The 27,758-nt window shown below is 36.3% G+C and overlaps 1 protein-coding gene across 2 annotated transcripts in view; it reads right to left on the bottom strand.

Moving 5' to 3' along the window:
• Nucleotides 1–27,758, bottom strand: part of LOC139959465 (uncharacterized) — a 58,639-nt gene that overhangs the window by 27,693 nt on the left and 3,188 nt on the right. Inside the window, exons 5-20 of one of the 2 annotated variants that reach the window (XM_071957122.1) lie at nucleotides 26,473–26,665; nucleotides 25,585–25,634; nucleotides 24,971–25,061; nucleotides 24,537–24,630; nucleotides 24,028–24,125; nucleotides 23,740–23,804; nucleotides 23,163–23,213; nucleotides 18,808–18,946; nucleotides 17,108–17,142; nucleotides 15,952–16,170; nucleotides 15,063–15,265; nucleotides 12,895–12,965; nucleotides 11,450–11,508; nucleotides 7,751–7,807; nucleotides 7,023–7,079; nucleotides 1,592–1,774 (exon numbers count right to left, since the gene is read on the bottom strand). In XM_071957122.1, coding sequence (XP_071813223.1) covers nucleotides 1,592–1,774; nucleotides 7,023–7,079; nucleotides 7,751–7,807; nucleotides 11,450–11,508; nucleotides 12,895–12,965; nucleotides 15,063–15,265; nucleotides 15,952–16,170; nucleotides 17,108–17,142; nucleotides 18,808–18,946; nucleotides 23,163–23,213; nucleotides 23,740–23,804; nucleotides 24,028–24,125; nucleotides 24,537–24,630; nucleotides 24,971–25,061; nucleotides 25,585–25,634; nucleotides 26,473–26,665 — 1,665 coding nt within the window. The remainder of the gene's footprint in view (nucleotides 1–1,591; nucleotides 1,775–7,022; nucleotides 7,080–7,750; nucleotides 7,808–11,449; nucleotides 11,509–12,894; nucleotides 12,966–15,062; nucleotides 15,266–15,951; nucleotides 16,171–17,107; nucleotides 17,143–18,807; nucleotides 18,947–23,162; nucleotides 23,214–23,739; nucleotides 23,805–24,027; nucleotides 24,126–24,536; nucleotides 24,631–24,970; nucleotides 25,062–25,584; nucleotides 25,635–26,472; nucleotides 26,666–27,758) is intronic. The other variant, XM_071957123.1, reaches the window with a different exon arrangement.

The raw sequence follows: 27,758 nt of genomic DNA, 5'->3' as shown, positions 1-27,758 counted from the left end.
GAATAAGGCGATGGTGGTGATGAGGTGAGATGGTAGTGATATCAGTGGTATTAAGCTAAGAAGGACAAACAGGGCACACCCTCCATCAGTGAAACACGAGCCAAATGTACACCGGGCTCTTTTTTTTAATGATGCTTGTAAAAGACTTGTAAAATTTCCCTTTCTTCACACATCCTATATTTGACCTATTAGCACCTATAATCAGGGGTAAGGTAATACTTCAATGTCGATGATGATGACTATTAACGGATAATTTCACCTATCTGGCCGAGAAGTAATATTTCTTGGCAACTCATACATAAAGTTGTCCTAAGGACTTGGGTAAATCTGATTGGAAGTGAAAAGCAATGATGTACCAAATCAGTGAAAATACTTTTTTTAAATTTTTTTCAATTAAGAAAAAAAAAATTGTCCTTTGTTTTATTAAGATACAGAAGTTAAATTACTGCAAGGTGATTCAGAATTAGTTGGCTTGACATATAAGCTTCTCTCAATTCTTCTTTATTTTGTTTGAAATAACTTAGTATAAAGGTTTTGCAGTGTTTACTAAAAATTGTTTAACCATTTTTTTTACTGCTCAAATTTCCTTTTGTCTACATTCATAATGTACTTGTATTTTGTTGATAATATGGAAATTAACTATTGTGAATCCAAACAAGGATTGGACTTATCAAATGAGGAAAAATAACCAGTGATTTTGTTTGAAATAATTTTAGTTTAAAGCTTTTGCAATGTTTACTAAAATTTTACTGCTCAAATTTCCTTTTGTCTACATTCATTATGTACTTGTATTTTGTTGTTAATATGGAAATTAACTATAGTGAATCCAAACCATGCACAAGACTTATCAAATGAGTAACAGAAATGTTGAACAAAACACTGATGGTATTGTTGTCAATACCAATTTGTTTTTCTTGTTTGTTTTAGGGGATGGGATGGGAGAAGGGGGCGCGGCTACATTTTCCTAGGACAAACACAAGGTTAATTTTCCAGCCTTGTCAGCCATGTTATCATTGGCTGATAATCTTGTGTTTAAATGATCAATCTTTTTGACATTCTCTGAACATCTGTACACAGGATATTGTAGTACAAAGTCCATCATAATTATGGTGGGGTAGTGTATTAATAATAAAATGCATGATATTTACACATCTAGAGACAGTAGAAAAATAGTGACTTTTATAGTGAATTATATCAAAGATCTTGAAAGAAAACAAAAAGTATGAAACAGGTAAGATTGGCTAAAGTAAAGATCAAGAATGGAGCAAATATGAACAATACTGTTGGGAGTGGGGAGTGGATGGGATGGGGTGGGGGGAGAAGGGAGGGGGAGAGATTAGATCATAGACTGGATTATGTGATAGGGATATCAAGTGGGTGCAGGACCCTCCCCTCCCACCCTGCATGGTTTTGCCGAAGAAGTTTCTTCCTTTTTTAATCTATACTGTTCTCTCCCCTCCCCCTACCATTCCCCCCTAACTCCACCTTTCTGATAGGTACTCCCATGGATGTTCCACCCCCCAGAGAGTGAGATCAGGAGATATTTCCTTCACTCTCGATGCCGTGGCAGAATAGCCGAGGAGAAGCGCACCTTGTTGACTAAGTGTGTGTTTCTGGCGTTGATCATCGTGGTAACGACATCAGACTTGGCTGCATGAGAGCCGTCCTTCAGATAACTCACGAGTTCACCGACTGCGAGAGCAGACCAGTAGCCGAGGGAGATGATGGACTTTGCCGACTCATATCTCACCCTTGAGTCATCGTCGACTTCGAGCTGGGAAAGAGAAAACCATAACGATCGAGATGACATTTTACGGCATCGTCTTATCGAGGGAGGACTCGAATCGTCATCGCCCGAACATGATATACGCGGCGAGAGCGGAGATTTCAAGACCGCCGTCTAATCAGTCGATTGGGGCTTATGAAATGTGATCATTGAATTTATTCACTCATTATTTAATGGGTGCAGGTGAAAAGCTATGGATTCAAATAACAATCAATATTAGGTGTAGAATGGAAGGGGGGAGAAATGGGGTGAGGAACGTGGCAGCTATAGATTGGGTATGAAAGGTATATCGTAAATTTCACCGACTGAAATGTGGAAGGGAATTCCAATTAGTCGATTAGTGAGCTGTGAAGAATGTTTATTGAATTATCTTACCCCTCAAAATGATTGATTGTGTCTGAAACAATTGAAGTAATGTTATCACTAAAGAGGGGGTGGAGGGGGGGGTTAGTACAAAATTAATTGGCAGAGCAAGTGTATAGATATCTTGTCATACATTGACTGCAAGTAGCAGGGATGTATAATAAAGTTATATTACACTCCTAAAATTAATAGGTTAATAGGTGCAAACAACACAATCATGGAGAATAAAATTAATCAAGGCCGTTGTGTTACTCCACATGAATAAACTGCAACATCCCATGACAAGTAAACATTTAAATTAATGGGAGCAAGTGGGAGCATTAACACATTTGCATGATAAAATAACCAAAGAGGTTATGTTATTATGCATGAATAAACTGTAAAATGCCCTGACAAGCAAACATTTAAACTAATGGGAGCAAATTAACACATGTGCATCATAAAATAACCGACGAGGTTATATTATTATGCATGAATAAACTGCAGCATCCCCACACAAGTAAACATCTAAATTTAATAGAAGCAAATAACACATGTGCAGGATAAAATAAACAAAGAGGTTGTCTTATTTTTCATTTTGCATGAAACATTTGAAATTAACTTCAAATTTATGGGAGCAAAAATAACACATACAGAATTAAACAACCAATGAGGTTGCTTTATTATGCATGAATAGACTGCAACACGTCCTGACAATCTAATATGCAACCAAGAAATGAAGTTCCTTGCACCAATGTCACAATGTTTATTTCCGCATGAATTAACCCACTCATCTTATCCCTAACAAACCAGTTGAGCATGAAATGTAGTTTCACATGAAACTCTGTGCAGGCTTTGTTTTAGTAACTACTTAGCAGGTTTAGAGGTTAATTACATAATAAGATAGAACCGAAAGTTGTGAACTCAACATTATAAAGTACACGACAGTTAACTATAATTACAATAATGAAATACAAATGTCTATTATTAGATTTTAATGTCACTGCGTACATTGTGTTCATTATTAAACAGAAAACCAACAGTGGCTTCATTTGTAGTTAGATATAACATATATATATATATATATATATACATACATATATATATATTATATATATATATATATATATATATACATACATATATATATATATATATATATATATTATATATATATATATATATTATATATATATATATATATATATATATATATATATATATATATATATATTGAAAATCGTAATGAGTTGGAAAATCAAGAACAGTGAAAAAACTTCCAGCCTCCTATGTCGGTGGCAGATTTGATTACGGTACATTTGCAATCTATGCAACCAGTATCGTTAACACTCACAGGTATGGAATAGTTACAGGTCATATCCACTGTACGTCATCTCTGTACGACACTGTATGTTTTAATGATGTCATTCTTTATGGTAATAATTTGTAATGATTAACCCAAAGCAACTGATTACCACAAATGAAACAAAAAGAAAACAGGAATAAACAACTTTAAATACAATGTGAGACTACACTCAATAACCTCCAAGAAGACAATTCAAGTCACATGACATGCATCGTTAATTCTGAACTAATTGCTTTCTGTCTTGTGACTTTCCTTTGAGATATAGATATCGATATAGAGATATGGAGATATTGAGGGACTCTTGTCACTAGGGAATCTCAGGAGATATCTGGATATATTAACGTGCTAACAGCCGTTGGCCTTCAAATTTCGTTGAGTGGGATCGGGGCAAAGGTTTTCCCGGAAGAAGTGCTAAGGTTTCTATCTTCCGGGATGGTTTCTCTCTACTTCTCCCACCTGACCCCCCCCTCCACCCTCCTCCATCCCCCTCCATCCTCTTCCTTTGTTTCTGTGTGACTCCATTTCAACACGATGACAAGTAAAACCGGAAAAAAATACTTAAAAGTGCATTCAGAAATTTTAAAATTTTTACATTAAAAGTAATAAAAGGGCTTTCAAAATAAGGTTTATTTTACAATTCAAATCATCGGGGTTAATGGGTTTGACATTTCCAAACGATGGAAAGACATTCAAATGAGGCTGGAAATGATGAAGGTTTACTGTCTCTGAAGCCAAAAAAGAATTTTAAACAGAGGATGCTTGACGTATATTGTCGCGTGAGGAGTTCCGATATGTACATCCCGACGACATCCAAAATGGCAACAACTTTCATCGCTTCGATTAACATCAATTAGCATTTTACTTTCATAGGGTATGAAGGATGGCCATGAACTTTGACAGTTAATATCCAACAGTCCACGTCAACCGTCAGTTTTTCAAAAGGTCTCGTTCGACGAAAACAACAACAAATTTATCGATTTCTCATAAAAAGGCTCAAGACTAGAGTTAAAACTCACAGAGCTATCCGTATATCCCTAAACCCTTTTTACATTTTGAGAGATGACCCTTTAATAAGTGACTGTGATTCATCGATTAAAATGACTGGACTACGTAGTCACACGTTCGTAGACTACGCACACAATGGACCTTTCAGGTCAGGTATTCAGATGAAACACAAAATATCAATAGCAAAAACATTAATAAGACATGGTATGGTCTAAAAGTATCTAGGAGGAAGGATCTAAGTGTAATAAAAAACCTCAAAATCTCATTTTTTATAATTTTTTTATTTTGAACACCCCTTTAATAAGGTCAACGTACTTTTCAGCTTTCTTTGGCTACTTTATACCATAATGTAAAAAAAGTATTAAAGTGGAAGTCCACTTTATGAGGTTTAAATATTGCTTGATGTTTCATCCACATTTTCTTTCACAAGTTGCTATAATTTCAAATCAGAAACCTTTTTTTCTTCACCTGTAACATTATCAACAAATACAAGTGAAAAAAGCAGAAGTATATCTACCATACGAATTTTTTTTTTTTTAAATAAGCCAAACACTTATAAAAAGGTTGAAGTATTGCTTGTTTCATTCCACTTTACTTTCAAAGTAAAATATGCAAATTGCTAATTAAAAAAAAACCAACATACATTTTTCATTTTCAATACTAATAGGTATCAATTTGAAGCAGAAACACATTTCTGTCTGTGAAATTTATTTTAAAAAAAATCAGTAAAACTGAGAGTGGTATAATTTGTCCTTTCAAACAAAAAAACCCTTCTGAGATTGTTACTTTATTTTTGCGCCATCGCTGATGACAAAAAAAGATGAAAATTTTGATCCGTGGGTTTTGTTACTATTTTAAAACCAATACGGTCTTTAAGACTTTCAAATGTCAGAGGCATCATTTAAATTTCCACGACGCAGTAGTTTCCCTAATCGATTCCATTTACGTTCAAAGTCTGACTCCTCTCCCCGTTCTTTAAGATAAATGACAAAGTTTCTGTCAATGTTTACAACATATTACACACAAAAAATGAATAATATATTGAGTACATTTGCATTGTGAATATTTGCCAAGCAACAGATGACTGTTTGTTAATTGTTTGACAATATATGGTTAAAGTTGCTGCCATAGATTATTGAAGTAAGGTTTTTATACTCTTGGGATTTCTAAGAGACAAATGAAATATTGTTAACGACTTGCTTTAATATCTACTGCAAAAAGCCTGCGGAAGTAAATATATAAAAAGTTTTAACAGAGAGCGCATTGTTTAGATCCTGGCAAGATCATCTTCGGAGGCCAAATAAGACGTCAGGCCCTCTCTAACTTTAATACATCTTGCGATTTCTATCGTGAGAATAAAAGGTTTAACTATTTAATTTTCAAGCCTTGCTAAATTGTCCTGGTTTTTCAACATGGTTCAAACACAGAGTTTGAGTTCTCCAACAGCTGTGAACAATTTATCATAAAGTTTTACTGTTTGTTATGTGCAGTGTGTTGTGTGTTCGAGTCACTCCAAGATTAATGTATGTCGTCCGGTTTCAGAGTTGTTGGCAATTGACAATTCATAATCATGGACGTTAAATATGAATGTAAGAGACTGACTTCAGTCACCTTTGCGGCTTTCATAAGCCAATGAGGCTTCTTCGCGAGTTCCTGCTTGCAGGAGGATCTAAAATACATACATACAAGTCAAGACTCAAGTCTACCAATTTCTCGTAAGTGAAGCTATTAAAAAATAAAACAATGTTTGTCGACTTGCTTGTCCTCACAGATTCAAAGACTCAACCTCGAGTCAGGATAAAAATTCACCGACAACGACTGGACTCAACTTAAAATGAAGTGACTTTGTTAGACCTCTAATTGTGTACACATGACTCAGCACTACAACATTTAAGAGCAATATTTGACTTAACAGTATACACTGACAGTTTGTCAAAACTACAAGATCAATTTCTGGCACAGTATGGGTGGGTGTGCAAATCGATATACAGGGGAAACCTGTTGGTTGTTACAGAGCAGGGATGGGGGGTGGGGGGGGGAATGGACCCATGATAGGAAAGTTGGCCTTTGGTAGTATCTACACAGAATCTCATATACTGAGAAAGACTCAAGGTGGATATTATTATTATTATTATTTAGGGTTATATTTTATTCTTCTAAACTTTTTCACAAGCTGTTATTAACTACATCATATGTGAAGTCAATTATAGTAACCAGAGAATTAAATACAAACAACCAAAGCACGGGAAGTAAACGGGAAGTAAACAAAGGATGCTATTAAAGGGGAGCAATACTGCCTGCTTGACTCTTCACATGCTTAAGGGGCTCTACAAAAGTTCTCCTTTAATATCAGTTACCGCTACAGCCTGGAACTGACAGATTCCTTACCCACTACAGTAAAAGATTTGCCGCAATGATTTTGCTGGGTGTAGACCGCACCAAATTCTAATACGTCATGGAGTGCGCATTTCATATTATCAATCACAGTGAGGCAGGATAACAATGGTATAGTACCATACTTACCCTTTTTGTGAGGGCCACGATAATTTGCTTTTCGCAACAGTCCAGGACACCAAAATTCTGAAAGATGAACAAAACAGGCGATCTATTGTATAAGATGATTGCAAAAATAAAGGTCACGAAAGACAACAAAGGCTTTTATTACTTTATCAGGGTTAACAGTTTCTCTGGTCATAACCCGAACCCAAAGGTTACCCTACCCCCACCCCCTGCCCCCCCTCCCCGGATTTAACTCTGTGTACTCATATTCCATTGCATAGATGGATCTAGCCCTAGTGCTCATCTGTCAAAGTATACATCTGGGGTAGCTAACTGAAATATTATCTTTGAATTCTTACATTGCAATACCTGTTACACAACTTATTTCACTGGTCTTGCATGCATCACTATATATTTATCCCAATCCCATGCCCCTCCCCCCTCACTCCCCCTCACCCCTCCTTCCTGTACAAGTACAATAGTTCTAATGTTTGTTTTCTTCATCCTCTCAAAGCATCTGCATAAAGGGTTAGAAATTAAACCTAGGATACTAATGATACGACTGAAGACGACAGTCTGGGTATTTTTGTAATGTCCATTGTACAAAACGATACTTTGAAGAAGAATTACAAACTCTAATATATTCAACATATTTTGAAATTGCTTGGAGTAGTTTTTCACTATTATTTAATATCCTGAATTTGTATAATATTTTGAGCAAATGAGTGAAGACAAAAGACAAGAAAACAAACCCTTGCGGTGTCTCGTCTTTCCTCCACACGGTCTGAGTCTAATTTGGTCAACATCACCTGACAAAGCAAATAAACAAATTAATAAACAATAAATAATCATTATCATAATAGTAAATAATATTATGGGACGATTTCTTTCCTTTGATCAACTCTGTCGTCTGGTCTGTATGTTTGTTTTAAATATGATTTAACTTCACCGAACATTTCAAATCTCATTTTATGAGTCACTGTAGGTCATATGGGTATTGGGCTCAATGCCAAGCAACTGAGCAATCCACCCTTAAGCAGGTATATAACAAGCACCAAATCCCCAAAAAAATCTTACCAACATAAAGGAGGATGAACCAAGCATCAAAAGCAATCCAATATTTCCATGATGATGTTGCTCAATAAAATCAAGCACCAAAGAAATCCAACTCGGTGTAAAAGAGAACAAACTAAGCAAACAGGCAATGCAACTTTAAAAGAGGATATACTGTACCAAGCAGAAAAAAATCAATTCAAAATGAAAGAAAAGAAATACCAAGCGACAAAACAACCAAATATAAAAGGAGGAAGATATACCAAACAACAAAGTAAACCAACCTTAAAGGGATACAATACACAACAATTCAATTCAAGTTGCACGTTGCATTGGTTTGTGTCCTTGTGTCGACACTTGCAGTGGCGTCGTAAAGAGGGTGGTCGGGGGGAGGGGGGGCAGGTGCCCTCCCAAAACAAAATTGTGTCTCCCCCCGATGTGATTTGTAGTGTTAAGAAAAAATACTACACACACGTCCGATCGTCCACCAATCAGAGAGCTCTGTCGACGTTTTGGCGATCCCGCCAGCTAAATAGAGTTAAAGCTTCGAGCACCAGTAAACATTGTATCGAAGTCTCCGAAATATACTCAACATGTACCTGCGATTCCTTGTTTAATCACCAGTGGTGTATACAATTTTGTGCATAATCTTGTGAAACATATTTTCACGATTAGCGAAGACACTGAGATATGAAAAGTCTTCGGAGATTATCAAAACAGGAAAGATCACGTGCGTTAGGACCGATATAAACCCCCAAGATCCCCCATTACTTCACTCAATCAGATAGCTTTATCATTAATGGTGTTATCGAAAAACAGAAAACATTGGCCTCTTACAAATTGAGTGTAATGTAGTATATTTTCTTCGGCAATCTGCAATTTTTCAATTAAGTAGCGGATATTAACGTATCTAGGTGCATTTATCGCTCCTTTCACCACTCTTTTCTCAGCATCACCAGATTACGGAGAAGTTTACTGGACTCAAATACAGCTTAATAAGAAGAAGAATGTACAAAACCATACAACAAAGCAATACAACTTTAAGAAGAGGGCAATATTGGGTATAAAAACCAAGCAATACATAAAACTAATATTTAAAACAAATGGAAATAGCATGGATAAAAAACCAAGCAGCAATACAACTATAAACTGTCAAAACAAGTTAAGATGGGGTTTACCTGCTTAACAAAAAACAAAACCCTGATGTGTTCTCCAAAGTTCATTTTGTTAAGACTATCAAAGAAACACAAGATGAATGAATGGACATACTAGCAATCTCCTTAATGTATTTTTCGATGACCTTAACCATTTCCTACCCTCTAAAGATCTTTTTAATACCAAAGTCAGATTTTTTTGGGGGATTTATATCACTGCTATATCTACCAGATCTGTTGACAGACGGGCTCCTCTTTTTCCTAATAACTATAATGCAGATTGTCGACGACATGACAGTCTTAAGGGCATGTAGCTATTTTCATCGATGAAAAAGACACATGGTCTGAGAAGATCATTGTCAGCATTACTCTATTTGATTACTCTGTTAACAGACAATATTAAAACTTGGGCCCATTTTTTTTTTACAGTTTGTTAACAAGAGGGGGGAAGCACTTCAGTCTATCCCTCCTAAATATGACACGATATCCAGAGACAAGAAATATGTACAATTTTTTCTACTTAACTTCCTTTTTTTCTTCCTTGTTCTTCTTAACTATTATCATAAAAAGGCAACAATTATAACCACCTTTTGGTAATAATTTCGTTTTTTCTTTTAAATATTATGACAATAGTCATAATAATCTGCCAATTCAATTCAATGGAAAACATTAATAAGTATATTCCACCATATCACTATTTAGAAGGCTTTTCATGTTTCGAGGTGTTTAAATCTTGGTTTATGTCGTTCACATTCTCTGCCGAGCAACCTCCGCACCTGACAACTGCCGGGTGATCTAACGGGACTCTCTATTAACGAGGATTCTTTTTAACATCTGTCAGTGAAGCGAGAGGTGAGAGCCGATTGGGTATACCATAGATTTCTTTCGAAAGAGCACAGCTTTTGTTTCGCTAAACTTTTCCAGCCACATTTTCTGTCGTTGATATGCTGGTAAAGTAACTAAATTGATCTGAAACACCCTGTCCACCTTTTCACTAAATTCATTTCGAATTATTCCAAATCACTGTTCAGGTGTTGATTAATAATTAAAAATACGTAATTTAACCGTAAGTTTATTCATCGGCCAGACGCAGCCACTTGGATCTTTTCCATTTATAAAGCTACTAACTTTTAGGATAATGGTTATATCCCTGCAGAAATGAAGAAATAAAATACCTTCAAAATTAAAACAACTGTATAGTGCTTCCACAAGCATTGTTGCCTACTGTAGCACATGATAAATATGTAAATAACTTGAAAATTCCCTTTTTTCCCTTTTAAAATATAAACATTGCTATGTACTACAAAGCCACATTTTTTTAAAAGAGCTTTAGGAATGTGGTATTAGTGGATATTAATTTGAAAGACTCTTTCAAACCGTTGTTTGCCTAAATATCTTAACTTTCAAATTGCATGCTACAAAACTTGTTGCTATGACAGCATACCAGCACATTGATTCTGTACTTATCACTCAGTAGGTTATCCAAGAAATATAATATAACAAAATGGATATTAATTGAGCCATATGTTATGCGCTTTTCACTGATGAATCACCAGTGTTAATTACACCGGTAAGAAAGCAAATTTTGAGTCAATAACCACATAAAGTATACCTTGCAGTAATTATTCATCCTCAAGAGCGTTAAAGGGACATTCCAAGACAAAAAACTAAAGGGGCACATCACCATGCTTGAAGGCAATCCAGAAATAATACACACCGCAGTGCTTGTTACAGAGACTTATCTGATTATAAGTTTTTTTAGGTTTGCTAAATAAACCTGTTGCTACGCACAGAAAAACACAAGTCTGTAATATCGTCATGGTAACAATTTTTTAAAAACCCTTCCTTTCCTTTTTATCCATCTTGCTTTTAACATATGATTAACTTGGAAGCTTTGATTTAAATAATTGTTGATAATGTTCAGGATGCTTCACCAAAATGCCAAAAATAATGTCAGAATATTTTACCCCACTTTTTGCACATTGCGTTATAAAAGTTTATAAATAACAGTAAATTTCTGCTTGATTGCCATGACGATGTAACTCGACATGTTGTTGCCAGATACATTCATAATGTTTCAAGTTAAACAATTCACGATTAAAACATGCTATACCCATGACATGGTTTTCACTTAGTGATAAAAAGAGTAAATAAAAACAAAATTATAGCAAAAAATACACAGTCACATTTTGACACCAAAGTATCTGAAATTTTTAATCAGAAACTGTCAATAATAATGGTTACCATTATTCTCTTCCACTTTGGGCCTTCTTTGTCCAATCTCCGTACACCTGATTTGCATTCTGAGAAAGAAAGAGAGACAAATAAGTAATAAAGTTGCCCAAAAAAGGCTGACCTCTTTAAAACCTGACCTCTTTTAAAATACTTCTCATTCCAGCTCATATACAACGGGGGGAAGGCGGGGGCAGGGATCATCTGATTTACCTCGCCCAACTGCTTGCGAAATCCTTGTCAACAGTTGAAAATTTGAGATAAAACACATCTAAGCAGGGTATGACTTCTTGCAACATCCCTCGCAGTAACTAGTGCAACTATGTGGGTGTGAGATAAAAAACGATTGTCGTCAAATTAATCGCCCACGTAAAAATTTGGTGCGGGCAAAAATAAATTACAAACGCTGGTATTTTATTACATCATGACTGCTGTTTTTGCCACGATGGACAAATTTACATCGACTGATGAACGTTAAATCTACACGCATGTCATCCATGCATGAGATATTCTTTTGGCTCAGTTCATTAATATTAACAAAATTTCAAGAGAAATGCATGCAAGCAATACCATCAAATTTTACAGTAGATTTTTTTATTTTTTTTAATAAAAGAGGGCTCTTTTATTTTTAAATTTTCCTTTGCCTTCTCAGAATTCAATTCAATAACTAATTTCACTTACAAGGGATGTGGTTTAACAACACTCTAAGGAAAAGCTTCATACGCAGAATTATGACAGCCATTAAAATTGTAAAACATAATAAAATATTTTGACAAATGGTGTAAAATTCTAAATTTTTCTAATATGAAAGTAATCAACAATGTTGACAATCCTCAGAAGGAAATGAAACAAGAGAATCGGTTTCCGGCTTCATTTTTGTTACATTTTACTTTTTGTTTAGTTTTATATGGATTGAGTGTTTTTCATGGTACACACAATTTGTTTTTCTTTCTTTTCTTCTGTTTCTTTTCGTCATTTTATTTTTCTCTTCCTTTCCTTGATGTAATAGTTCTACTTTGTTAAGCCCAACAGTATTCTAGAATATTCCCTTTCACAACTGTTGTATTAGTTTGAATGATTCAAGTGTAAATATAGAAATGAAAATGAAATGAAATGAGATGAGATGAAATGAGATGAAATAAATAAATAAATAAATACCATATATTAAAGTGCTGTTATCGTGAAATAAAACATGCTCAAGAGCACTGTACAAAAGAACCAATACCTGGAATATAAAATTACCAAACTTAAAGAAAACCTAAAAGTAATAACAACAGCAATAAAAGTAAAAACATAATATAAGACAGGGTTATAAACCACAATAAAGAACATAAAAATATAAATATACATAAAAATGGGCACAGTAATGTGAATAAAACAACGAATAAGATTATTGAGTTGAAATGAGCTGCAATGAGATGAGATGAGATGAGATGAGACTCATGTCATAAACTTACTGGCTCCAATCAGGCTGGCAAGGTTTACTGCAGCTAAATTCATCTTAGCGCTACCAGGTGGTGAAAACTTCCTGTTAACAGAAAGAAAAAATAATTTTGAATAAACAGAACGGAGGTTCCATGAGGTTCATTCATCTCTCAAGAGTCAAGCGTCTGACTACAACAAACTTGATGATGGGATAGTGCATCTTCTGTGGTCAGTATATTGTTTTAGTTTCAGCTTTTAGTCATGAAAAAATATATCCATAACACAAGGAAAATAATTTGGAGTGAATAGAAGATGAATTCCTGGCTGTGGTGCTTGTATATGCTTACAGGCTAGTGGGTCAGAAATTGAGCTGGAAATGTCCCCCTGTGATGGGAGGGTTAATGACAATTAGGTGCTTATTTCACCAGGGAGAGAATTTGATTATTCTTCATAGTATGTCTCTATAGTTTCTGTTGTAGGCATGTAACATTTTCCACCAAAAATGAAAGACCCTGAAATGAAAAAGCTAATCCATTTCCACTTGTGACCCATATATGGTGGTAGGGCTGATATATGGTGTTAGGGCTGATATGGTGGCAGTGCTGATATATGGTGGCAGGGCTGATATATGGTGGCAGGGCTGATATGGCAGTAGGGCTGATATATGGTGGCAGGGCTGATATGGCGGTAGGGCTGATATATGTTGGTAGGGCTGATATGGTGGCAGTGCTGATATGGTGGCAGTGCTGATATATGGTGGCAGGGCTGATATGGCGGTAGGGCTGATATATGGTGGCAGGGCTGATATGGCGATAGGGCTGATATATGTTGGTAGGGCTGATATGGTGGTAAAGCTGATATGGTGGTAGAATTGAAATGGTGGTAGGCTGATATGGTGGTAGGGCTGATATGGTGGTAGGCTGATATGGTGGTAGGGCTGATATGGTGGTAGGGCTGATATATGGTGGTAGGGCTGATATGGTGGCAGTGCTGATATATGGTGGCAGGGCTGATATGGCGGTAGGGCTGATATGGCGGTAGGGCTGATATGGCGGTAGGGCTGATATGGCGGTAGGCTGATATGGTGGTAGGGCTGATATGGTGGTAGGGCTGATATGGTGGTAGGGCTGATATGGTGGTAGGGCTGATATGGTAATAGGGCTGATATGGTGGTAGGCTGATATGGTGGTAGGCTGATATGGTGGCAGGGCTGATATGGTGGTAGGCTGATATGGTGGTAGGCTGATATGGTGGTAGGGCTGATATGGTGGTAGGGCTGATATGGTAGTAGGCTGATATGGTGGTAGGGCTAATAAAGTGGTAGGGCTGATATAGTGGTAGGGCTAATATGGTGGTAGGGCTGATACAGGGGTAGGGCTGATATGGTGGTAGGGCTGATATAATGGTAGGGCTGGTATAGTGGTAGGGCTGATATGGTGGTAGGGCTGATATGGTGGTAGGGCTGATATGGTGGTAGGGCTGATATGGTGGTAGGGCTGATATGGTGGTATAGCTGTTATGGTGGTAGGGCTGATATGGTGATAGGGCTGATATGGTGGTAGGGCTGATATGGTAATAGGGCTGATATGGTGGTAGGGCTGATATGGTGGTAAGGCTGATATGGTGGTAGGGCTGATATAGTGGTAGGGCTGATACGGTGATAGGGCTGATATGGTGGTAGGCTGATATGGTGGTAGGCTGATATGGTATAGACTAACAAGTTTCCCAATGACCTCTTCAGTACTTCAGAGGATGACCTTGAATGCCACCCCATTCGGGGGGTGGGGGTTACTTTTCAATAGCTTCTGAAAGGCAGGGCTAAATCTTTGCCATATTTGAAAGCATTTCCACATCACATCACTAATAAAGGATGCCGTAAGGCAGAATTTTGAGTGTTGATATGTTATCGTCAAAACAAAAAGGTATGTTTCTGTAGCCATACTGATTTTCAAGATATTTCATTTTAAAATAAACTTGATCTCTGGACTGCCAAATTGATGATGACATCCGCTCCTCGGTGGATGGGGTTCATTCGACACTCCGAGTCTCATAGGCAAATTAGATAAAGGCTTGGTAAATCTTGCTATAAAGCAAAGCCAATATATGGTTCCCTTATTTACTGTCATTATAATACTAAACACTAGCAAATGATTACAAAAGTAGAAAGACAGAAAAAACGTTGGTGAAATAGATAACATACTTTGGAGGCGACTCTAAGGTCAAAGGTTTTGTGATTTGTTTGGGTTGGTAGGCGGTTCTGCTCTTGTTGTGATTCCGATACATGATGAGGTTGGTTTCCTTGGCGACGTTCATCTGATTCACAAGTCGAATGGTTGGTTCCATTTCTGCGGGAGGGGTATCGTTCCAGTCGTTGGATATCCTGGGGTATTTTTTGTCTGGATTCTAAATGACCGAAAACAAAAGTAGGAAAAGAGCAGATGTGTTTTAATTGGGAAAAGTTTCAATACATATCAAAGTTCTGAAGAAAATAAAAATAACTGGTGTAATTTGACACTTGTCAATGCAGTCGTATGTAACATTATTGATCATTTTCCTGCTGTTTAAAGGGAATGCGAGAATATCATCCCTTCTTATTGAGGACGAGTAGGAGTGAGGTCTCCATGGATACAAACCATAAAATACAGCAGAGAACTAACTTGTTTTCATTATCACAGAAATCTAGAAATGTTACCGATGACTATCAGTACCAAAGCTTCTATCTTTATCATCCATTATATGACTTTAATCAGGCCCACAAGTCCACTGACTTGACTGACATCAGGCCCTCCCTCCCATCCTTCTCCTCTTCCCCCCCCCCTCAAAATATTTGATTTCAAAAATTGTATAATAAACGATAAATAAGAGCCAACCGTTGTTTGAATATATTCTGTCCGTCCCCCATATTTACCCCTCTGAACTATATACAACACATGGTCTTTCTAATTCATGGTTGGACCCCATTTCCATTGAAAACATGAGCTGTGAGTAGTATGTTCAGGTTTCCTACATGGCTAAAATAAAATTCCCCAAAATAATGTTAACATTTAAACAGATAAATTACTCCCCAAAAAAACAAAACACAAACTTACTATCCTTGTCAAAGGTAACAGATCTGGGACAGGGACTGGTTTAGGGTAATACTTCATATGGACGGGATGAGGGGTTACCGTCCCCGATTCTACTGGTGGTAAGCTTTCGGCGCGAGTACTCGGGCGTGGTCTGCTACCACCGGTGACGGATCTAGTTTTAGTGGTCGATGGTCTGCTACGGTCTGGCTTGTCTGCTACTGGAAGGAGACTTGAAGCGGCCTTCGATGGCAAAGTAGTCGAACAAAATGTGCCAAAAATATCCAGGTTGATATTTCAGAAAATTTGATTAATTTCTTGGAATGAATCATGTGTAGAGGTAGTATGATCAAAGGAATAGGCGGAACGTGGACTGTGGGTGGGGGTGGGGGAGGGAATGACAGGAAACAAAAGGACAGGAAAGAAAGTGAAGCAGGGCGGTGATCCATGTGTCTCTCATTACAGAATGAAATCTTCCAAGTGGCTTTAAACTACTGTTCGCCCTTCCTCCCCTTCTACTCTCCTCGAATTGACCTCATGACCTCACAAAATTTTCCTCCAAGATAAGTAAAATGGAGAACATCAGTAACTGAGTATTGCACAGCATATTAAACCAGCACCTCATAATCATCATATAAATCTTTATAGCTGATCGACATGTTTTCATTCATATCCCTTTTCAGAAGTTGACTTTTATCGCATGGTCGGTTTTAAGCACACAGATGAGACACATATAACCTAATAGCACGGTCACAAGTTGTCGCTTCAAATGAACTGTTTACACATTCAGTCGTTCTTCTTTATACCCTACTCTGCACCCTTCTTCCCACCCTTCTTTTGCACCCACCTCTACACGCTGCCCTGCATCCTACTTTGCACCGTAATTTGCACCGCCTCTGAAGCTTAGCAGCTTAAGAATAAGAGTGAGTCATCTTAACCTGTAAATAAGTGACCTCTTCTCTACACCTTGACCTAAACCCTACTTTGCACCATAATCTGCACCATAATCTGCACATAATCTGCACCTCCTCTGCAGAATGGCAGCTTAAGATTGCAAGCTTTAGGTAAATGACACTCCTCTCTAATATATTCAATATTTCATATTTCAATATTTTATATTTTAATTTCATTTTCAATAAAGATAAGGACAGAGAGGATATAGATATTAAACGTTTCTTACCCTAGAGGCATTCGTCACGGCAGTTCCAACTCGGCCTAAAGTGGGGCAGAAACATAATTTGGTTATAGGGAATGCATGCATGTTGTACATGGTCACAACTCAAATAAATATTAGTAACTATTATGCAATAATTGATCCAAGATACAAGCAACCAAAGAAACAATCAGTTAAAGCAGTTCTTTGAAATTTACAAAACCGACCGAATGAAACTCAAAATACGATAGCATTCGATCGGGCCGAGACAAACTACTATTAAATACTTCCACGGAATGAAGGTTCATGAGAAAGTGATTAAATCAATTTGATTGGATCCTTGGCATTCCATTGACCTAGAACTTTTCAATACAGTAGTATTAAACACATTCATAAGCAGACTGGAATATTTTCAAAAATTTTAAAAGACCTTTACACTTCATTATTTGAAATCAAACTTGACTTGAAAATCTAGTTAGGGTTTTATAAGTATCATAAACAGGATCAGAGAATTGATCAAAAATCAACTCAAAAGACTACTTTAAAATTTTGACGAACTGGACAGAGTGTCAGTAAAAATTCTCTGTATTTTGGTTGATGGCAATCTCGTGGGAAACGCCCTGCTGCAAGGAAGTAGTACATTAGGCAAACAGTTGAAGAGAAAGAAAAAACATAATTTATATTAGATATATGAACGGATACTGCAGTAAATGAACTCCTCACTAATATGTGAATCTGTCATGGTTGCATATTTTGGCAATAATATGAGTAACATAACAGTTTGTCATACCTGCAGAATTCTAATAGATAAATTTGTTTTGTAGGAAATGAAGCTTATTATTATTTTGATTGTGTTCACCCGGCCAATCAGAGACTGACGTAATGTCATGGTACTCACAGAAGTGTAAGCATAAGGTACATCTGTGCAAACACATCTGTTTGAGACATTAATTTGCTCCTGGGAGGCAGCCATCTTTTCATCCCCAAATCAAATATAAATGAAGGACATGATAATAATGTAAGCAGAAAAACAGTTTTCTTGCCATATCTAAGGTGCCTTTAAAGCTCACGTGTGATTGCCTCCACACTTAACTTTGAAATAAAGTGTTAAATTTGTTTAACAGAAGCACTTTTCTCGGACGTCTGCGACACTGCTAATTATTTCCAGCCGTAGCAGAATTTAGTAAATGTAGGTCATTGTTCAAATTTTCTAAGAGCGGCTGTTGAGGACTTGTTGAAGTATAAACATGGCTGACCATTAATTGACTTTCTAGCATATTTTGGTGAAATATTAATCACCTTTTTACATAAAGAAAAACATCTGGTGACATAGGTGGCAGTATGCATAAAAACAACAACAACCGTCCATGTCTTGTGTACAACTACATCATGCGATCTTTGGTGACATATGAAATATAAGTCAAACAACAAAATTCTGCCAATATATCTTGTTGAAAACTTCTTTTTTTTGTATTTAGTTTTATAAGTGGCAAGATAATGCATTATTGATCAATAAAGTACACTGGATGTCAAAAGGTAAAAAATTTGCACTCAATTTTTTTTTTTTTTTTCATTTCTCCAGGTGACAGAATTGAAGAAAATACTTGTGCCTACATTTGTATTTCTTATAACTTTGACAAATATCTGTTTCTTTGTTATTTCCAATAATCGTTTTGTAATATCGTAAGTAATATGATTTTTTCGGCAACGATACGCAAACTACTCACTTCCAGTATTACTCATCATCTTTGAACCTCTTCCCGATTCATCTGGAGACTGGTTGTACTCGATTGACTGAACAGCTGCATCTTCCATCTTCTCCCAGATCTCGTGGATGCGGTCAGAAATCTTTTCCAAAGCGAGTTTCTAAGCAATCGGACAAATATATTTTTAGATGACTTCACATTTAGTATAGCTTATGGCCATAGACACATCATGAAAACTGTACTGTAAAATTGTAACAATAAGCCATGGGTTTTTTTTTGGGGGGGGGGCTCTTTTTCTTCTTAAACTTACTGATTTTTACCATATGAAATAATACAGGTTTGGAAAAGGTTGTTGAGTAGCAACAGATGACTAAAATAATAATTATTTTGATTTATTTTTAGATATTACTAATAGCCCCAAATACAGATTTAATAACTGAAGAATAATAATTTCTTTGACTTTCAGCTCGTGCTTTCTTGAGTTCAATTCCCAAACTGTTCATAATGTCACAAGTTTCTCAATTTTTTCCCCTTCTTTTTCACTTTCTTGGTGAAATTTCTATCTATATTATTTTGCTCAAGATTTTGGACACCAGTTTGTGTGATTCATGACACCATATGAAATTCTGATTGCTACTTTTATCATGTACAAACTAAAGTGTTCACAGCAAACAATGATATACATGCACACATAGATAATAGAAGACACTCAAGTATAACTAGAGAAAAGCTTTAATACCTAGTATCAGGGGATATACATGCACACATAGATGATAGAAGACTCTCAGGTGTAACTAGAGAAAAGCTATAATACCTAGTTTCAGGGGGATATACATGCACACATAGATGATAGAAGATGATCAAGTATAACTAGATAAAAGCTTTAATACCTAGTATCAGGGGGATAAACATACACACATAGATGATAGGAGACGCTCAGGTGTAACTTGAGAAAAGCTTTAATACCTAGTATCAGGGGATATACATACACACATAGATGATAGAAGACTCTCAGGTGTAACTAGAGAAAAGCTATAATACCTAGTTTCAGGGGGATATACATGCACACATAGATGATAGAAGATGATCAAGTATAACTAGATAAAAGCTTTAATACCTAGTATCAGGGGGATAAACATACACACATAGATGATAGGAGACGCTCAGGTGTAACTTGAGAAAAGCTTTAATACCTAGTATCAGGGGGATATACATACACACATAGATGATAGGAGACGCTCAGGTGTAACTAGATAAAAGCTTTAATACCTAGTATAAGGGGATATACATACACACATAGATGATAGAAGACGCTCAGGTGTAACTAGAGAAAAGCTTTAATACCTAGTATCAGGGGATATACATGCACACATAGATGATAGAAGACTCTCAGGTGTAACTAGAGAAAAGCTATAATACCTAGTTTCAGGGGGATATACATGCACACATAGATGATAGAAGATGATCAAGTATAACTAGATAAAAGCTTTAATACCTAGTATCAGGGGGATAAACATACACACATAGATGATAGGAGACGCTCAGGTGTAACTTGAGAAAAGCTTTAATACCTAGTATCAGGGGATATACATACACACATAGATGATAGAAGACGCTCAGGTGTAACTAGAGAAAAGCTTTAATACCTAGTATCAGGGGATATACATGCACACATAGATGATAGAAGATGCTCAGGTGTAACTAGAGAAAAGCTTTAATACCTAGCATCAGGGGGATAAACATACACACATAGATGATAGGAGACGCTCAGGTGTAACTTGAGAAAAGCTTTAATACCTAGTATCAGGGGATATAAATACACACATAGATGATATAAGATGTTCAGGTGTAACTAGATAAAAGCTTTAATATCTAGTATCAGGGGATATACATCCACACGTAGATGATAGAAGACGCTCAGGTGTAACTAGAAAAAGCTTGAATACCTAGTATCAGGGGATATAAATACACACATAGATGATATAAGATGTTCAGGTGTAACTAGATAAAAGCTTTAATATCTAGTATCAGGGGATATACATCCACACGTAGATGATAGAAGACGCTCAGGTGTAACTAGAAAAAGCTTGAATACCTAGTATCAGGGGATATAAATACACACATAGATGATAGATGCTCAGGTGTAACTAGAAAAAAGCTTTAATACCTAGTATCAGGGGATATACATACACACATAGATGATAGAAGATGATCAAGTATAACTAGATAAAAGCTTTAATACCTAGTATCAGGGGGATAAACATACACACATAGATGATAGGAGACGCTCAGGTGTAACTTGAGAAAAGCTTTAATAGCTAGTATCAGGGGGATATACATACACACATAGATGATATAAGATGCTCAGGTGTAACTAGAGAAAAGCTTTAATACCTAGTATTAGGGGGATATAAATACACACATAGATGATATAAGATGTTCAGGTGTAACTAGAGAAAAGCTTTAATATCTAGTATCAGGGGATATACATCCACACGTAGATGATAGAAGACGCTCAGGTGTAACTAGAAAAAGCTTGAATACCTAGTATCAGGGGATATAAATACACACATAGATGATAGAAGACGCTCAGGTGTAACTAGATAAAAGCTTTAATATCTAGTATCAGGGGATATACATCCACACGTAGATGATAGAAGACGCTCAGGTGTAACTAGAAAAAGCTTGAATACCTAGTATCAGATCAAGGATTTTAAAATATGAGGGGTTATCCCAAGGTCATTACGGACTCCACATAGGGGGGAAGGGAGGAAGGGGTTCATCCCTGAGAACCAATTAAAATTAATGATGTGACATGGTGCATTGTGAGACATATTTAGCCTATAAAACAGATTTTATTATTAGTTTCCATTATTAGGTTGACCATTCTCGAAACCTTTTACAACACAATGAAGACACCATGAAATTTATGAAAAGAAATTTCTACAATGGGTATGAAGGGGAAAAAAAATACCATTTATGTTGATTGTTAGAAACTTACACCTTCCAACTGTAGATAAGCATGCAAAGAGAGAGAGTGAGAAAAGAAATACCGAAAGAAAAAAGTGAAATTGATACTTAGAAAAGTACACGATCAACAGACCAGTAATAAACAATGCACATTTGTAATAGAAATGAGGAGACTTCAAATGGTCCGTTCCTACCAAAGAAACTATCACATCTCTATCGATTCATGCAATAAATCTTACAGACAGACTACTTACTCAAAAGCATGTTTTAAGGTCATGATTCTCCCTTCAGCTGTGCGCTTGTGTGTGTGCGCACTCTCATTTTCACAACCAGCACACAAGGGAAAGTTCAATTGTGCTACATAAAGCCTGACACTGCAAAACTTTGATTTCTTTCATCTGATCTGCCCAGCTACGAATACAAATGCCTAAATCCGTGGCATCCGTCACGGTCAAAATTATTCTTCTAAAGCTGTTGGTCTACAATAAGTGAAATCAATAGTGACGAGTAAAAGTGTTATGTCTGGTTCCAGGTAAGCATGCACTCATGAATTTTGGCATGCGCATATTTTGGAAAATGGGCCCAAATTTGCATGGCATTAGATTTTCAAATCCTGTTTTCTAAACTTAATCTAACAAACCACTTTTCTTTCTTTTTTTCTTTCTTTTGAAGTGAGTTCCAAATTTTCTTTTCTAAATTTGTTTATAATGATTTTTATCTGTTGACTGAGTTATCTGAGGATTCCCCAAGTGAAATGATGGTTACATAGGGATTGCCTCCAGCATAGGGCTGAAAAGCTCAGTTTGGTAAAAACACAGGACTTGTAATACTGTTCAGTTGATTGATTGAGATTCAGTTCAAGACAAAGATAATTTTTTCTTGTCCAATTGTATTAATTTTCATTCCAAAAGAACAAGGTTTTTTTTTTATTTCTCTTCTCGAGGTCTGTTCATGGTCAACAAGAACGACATCCACGAGCTATGGTAGTGCACTACCTTAAACAGGGAAGATGCAAAGCATCTTTGCATTAGAAAATAGATATCACAGAAAACAATAGCTCCAAAGACTACATGCAAATGCCACCACCACTCACATCACCACCCCACCCCCCAATGCCCCCTCCCCCACCCCCATACAAATACACTGTGATGCTTAACCACTGAAACAAGTGTATCATAAAGCAACACTTTAACACAAGGGATGTACACCATTCTTTCACATTTCCCTTTGTTTTGTTTCTTCACTTCACAGCTACCTTTCACACTAAAAGTTACCAAACTACAAACTAAAGCCTACTACAGGCCCAAAATATTGTCAAAAACACAAAAACAACACTTTGAGAGATGGCACTGTAAGGTCATGCAACTACTGTTCAAATCATGCAAGTCACGTGCAAATGTACACACAAATTCATATTCCTTGGCTGTCATTGAACGTAGAGGCTTCAACTTCCAATGCTGTTATCGAAATATAATAAAATTAAATTGAGATGTTAATATGAATTACAATGAAGATAGAGAAATAAAACGATGTTGCCATGACAACAAATCAATGAGGAAACGAATGATATGTAACGGTTAGTTTTTGTAACATATGTCACAAGAAATGCTTTAATACCGCGAAGGATCATATCTGGTTCTTTTTCAATGCAATAATATAGAGCAATTGAGTCTAGATTCAAACTTCTTTCCAAAAGCAGAATGACATCACTAGGCTTAGTCTAATTTGCATATAACATTCTGGGCTGAACTTCTCGTTATCAAATGATTTGGCTCAAACATTAAAAAGACACTTTAATCCATTATGGAATAACTTGAAATTCATCGGTTGACATAATGTCCTGGATAATCCAGTGAAAATCTTTGAAGTACGACAGAGTTGTATAAATGTTTAGACAGAAACCCATGCAGCAGGGTAACCATAGAAACATATGAACAAATTCAGAACCTGAGGCACAAGAAAAACACTTAAAAATAGACTCACATGAATATCCAGTAGGTCAGCATTTTGCATCTGTCTCCATGGCAACTCGGATGCAGTCTCTGGGGCTTTTCATAATAAACGACGAAAAACAGAAAGTCAAAAAAAAATATTCTCAAATGCATCATTGCAAGTTGGTTAAGCCATAAGCAATTCAAAAGTGAACATAATTTGCGTATTTTACTATAAATCTTCAGTTATTCTCATACCTTTTGTGAACTAAGTAATTGATACACCAGAAACAAAAATTTAGTGGTTTTGTATTAAGTGAAAAATTGGAAATGTCCTCACCTGGTTCAATGAATGAAGATGTAACGGCCAGACCCAAGTTATGGTAGGATAGAGGGTTCTCTCGGGTGATAGCATCGTACTGATCGATAAAGTCAAACCTGAATAAAACAACAAAAATAAAAAATAAAAGAATTACATGTCGTAACTTTCTTTTACTAAATTCCTATTGGGATGTTCTGTTGCCTTGCTTGTTTAAAAATGCTGGAAATTTTCTGTATCATTACCTGGTCAAAAGCACATTCTAATAGCATTCCGTACGGCAAAGATATCTATTTTTTTCAAAGTTGATTTTTTTCTGTGCATACATCTGGCAACAGAAATTCCTTGCCGTTTACATATGGTCGGCTAGTATTATCATCTTACAAAGAAAACAGACCATCTTGGTCGTTTTTGTCCTTGTAAAGTAAATGTTAGCAATCAGTTTCACTTGACGGAGCAGTTGTGGCTTTCAAGGTGTGATGTAACAACAGGTCAAGAGGTCAATAACTTGATGGGTTGGCTTTTCCTACCTGTGATGAGGGGAATCCCAGTACAGATCAGCTAAATCTCTCTCATCCTCCTTCACAAATGCTCCACTCTCAGCTTCATCTTTCTTTTCTTTTACTATACAAAAAAAAAGTAAATTGGTCAATCAATTAACCAATCAATCAATAAACTAACAAACACTTACAGGTAGCTGAACAAAACCTAAATGTCAGAGCGTGTCAAGGAGAGTAAAGAAGACACAATTTTCTCCATGTATATTTATCATTTATAATAGTTTCTTCTTTGTAGTTATCATAATGTTTATATTGCCTACTAACAATGCTATCATCAGAGCAAACTGGGTCAGATTTACATGAAAACAAAAATAAGCTGGCATTCTAATTTTAAGTGAGTAATTTTTTCTTCTTCTTATGTTCAATCATTTGACCAACATTTGTGTTTCAAAGAAAAGACTCACACTGGACCGAAGCTGACGAAATCCTTTGCGTTGGAATTTCTCTATTGTCACCAGATTCCGTCAGAAATACACCCTTATCATCTTGCTTTGACTATAAAAATAAAAGAAAAGTAACAAAAATAATCATAGTAGAACCAACCACCAAAAACAAGACAAAGTCGTATTAAATTTTACAAATCTCTAAAAGTTATTTCCATAGCCAAAAAAAAAGGAAGAAAAACAGAGGTTCAACACAGATGCCAAACTATTGTTAATTATGAGCGTAGAAGTAGGTTTGCATATATTTGCGACATAGTTATAACCCAACGCACGAAGCCGGCACAAGCAACTATATTTACAAGCTACCTTGAGTAAGTCCCGATTTATACACCTGGGGTAGAAGAGAGACAATGGAAATTAAGTGCCTTGCCCAAGGATACAACCTTATGATCTGGCCGGGACTCGAACCTACATGTTAATTAGTGCCTTGATGCCAATTAATGCCAATTAATGCTAATGTCAATTAATGCTCTCTCACCTTAATCTGATGAAAGTCACATTGATAACATCTTTTTATTAAAATGGAACGATGCAAGTATAAACAGCTTTGAACAAACAAAAACATTACATCTCACCTGAGCACCGTCCTCATGGGAATTGTCCACCATCTTGTCTAAATGTTCGACTGGAGAAAGGAAAAAATAAATGGATGTTAACTTGAACCAGTCACACTTTTCTTTTAGCTAATTTACACAAATGTCCCAATCTTTTACTTAAGTACAAAAATGATGCTATTTAATTCCTCAACTAGAGTAAATCCAATAAGATATCACAGTCACAACTTGTCATATTCCTTGAAAGTCTTTAAAGACATGTTTGGCAAAACTATTTTTGTTTTCACCCTTCTTTAATTGACGTGTTTCTTTTTACATGATATACAGTACTGATGACAACGTGAAATTATAAAGTTACGATGAACATGAAAGTATATCACCATGTTCGGTGTACTCAAGCAGAATTTCATGAGTTTATCAGGGCACTACCTAATGAAACCAATACACAGCAGCTTGCATGCATTTTGACATAATAATTTCCTCTCAGAATCAAATACATTTAAATACAATTTATATTGACAGCTTGTTGTATTTAATCTTGGAACTTGCCTCCCACGCCCCCTACCCCCTCCCCCTCTCCCCAGCCTACTTTGCATAAGAATACAGACTCATGTTGTTGTTGTTGTTGTCATTTATTATTGAGGCTTAAATACAATGAATGATAATTTGTCATTTCTAGACAAGTACAAAACTTTATGAGATCGAGAAATAATGTAATACCTCAAGTCATTAGAGTGAAGCCATATGGGAGAAGTGGCATATTGCTATCAAATGCAACAACCAAATAATAAAATTGTAAAATGTGACATGCAATTACTCTAGATATTAAAAAATTCAATCATCTCTGATTTTCTCTGAAATTCTAAGTTTTCAAATTTCAATTTTGGAGACATTCTCTTTAATAAATACCTGATCTTATTTCTGCATCACCACCTCCTCCTCCTCCTCCCATCTCCTTGCTCTGACTGGATCTTTCCTGTGTTTCACTCTTCCTAGATAAGGCAGAGGATTGCTTGAGGATGGATTTCTCTGGTCGTAGAGGCAACACTGTTGCAACGGGTATGACTGCTACCTGAGGTACTTTACGAGGTGAATTATCACTCTAAATGAATGACAAACAGAAAAGCATTGTTTCAATGCCCCCAAGGTTGTAATTTCACAAATCTCAATATTTGTGGGACTATGAATGTCATACCTTTGAACCATTCAACTGTGTCATCTCAATCCCCATGAAGGAAATAACTACCCCCCCCCCCGGCCCCCTCTTGCAACCCTTCTTCATTCTCTTCACCATATTGGCTCTCTTTTACCTTATCACCTTATCATGATCCTTCTCATCTTATCTGCCTCCCTCCTCCTCCCTGAGCCACTTTTATCACATTTCATCACATCTGAGACGTCCCCTTTCATTGCACCTTTAGCCTTGGCATTGGTTTATTGACACTTTATTCCATTATCTGTCCTTCCTCTTGATGTTATTATATTGTGACGCTTTGATTCCTGGTCCTCCCACATTCCACTCTAATATATTCCTTTTACCATTTATGGCCGATTCTTTCAGTACCTGTACTAGGCAATTTTGTTAACCTTCTTGGTCTTCTGCTTTTTTGTAAAAGATCCTTCTATGATCAAACCATGAGGGTGCCCTCAATAACTTTGATTCATAGATATTCAAACTTGCAGAGAGAATAATGTAAACCATTTATGCAAGTTAAACAAAGTATAACTTTTATACCTCTTAAAAGTACTTGTGCTGGTTGCAAGCATGCTTCACAAATTCTAAAAAGTTCACTGCTTCCTTTCCTGAGATTTACTGAGAAACAAGTGATTGATAACTATAAAATATTTTGAAAGCTGCTTAATCCTTGATTGGCTGACAATTTCAGCATTGGCCTAAAAGTCAACAATATTGGCCTAAAATTTTAGCTTGCTTTAAATTGTTAGAAATTTTTCAAAAACCCTTTCCTGCATGTTCTGATTCTTCAAACATTTTCACACCAAAAAAAAAGTGTGCAGCAGTGTTATATATAGACAAATTAACATATCAGTGTGGACACTATTATTGTAGTAGCCAAACACTTCCTTGTTGGAATTTTGATCACAGGTGACCATTATCAGAATGTCTAGCATATTTAGAGATGAAATGCCAATGGCTTCCTTTCTAACCAAACTAAAAGAAGTATCACTTAAAATAA

Source organism: Apostichopus japonicus, chromosome 19 (assembly GCF_037975245.1).
Source record: "Apostichopus japonicus isolate 1M-3 chromosome 19, ASM3797524v1, whole genome shotgun sequence".
Taxonomy (NCBI): Eukaryota; Metazoa; Echinodermata; class Holothuroidea; order Aspidochirotida; family Stichopodidae; genus Apostichopus; species Apostichopus japonicus.
The sequence above is the reverse complement of the archived record's forward strand: the minus strand, read 5'-3'. Positions and strand labels throughout refer to the sequence as shown.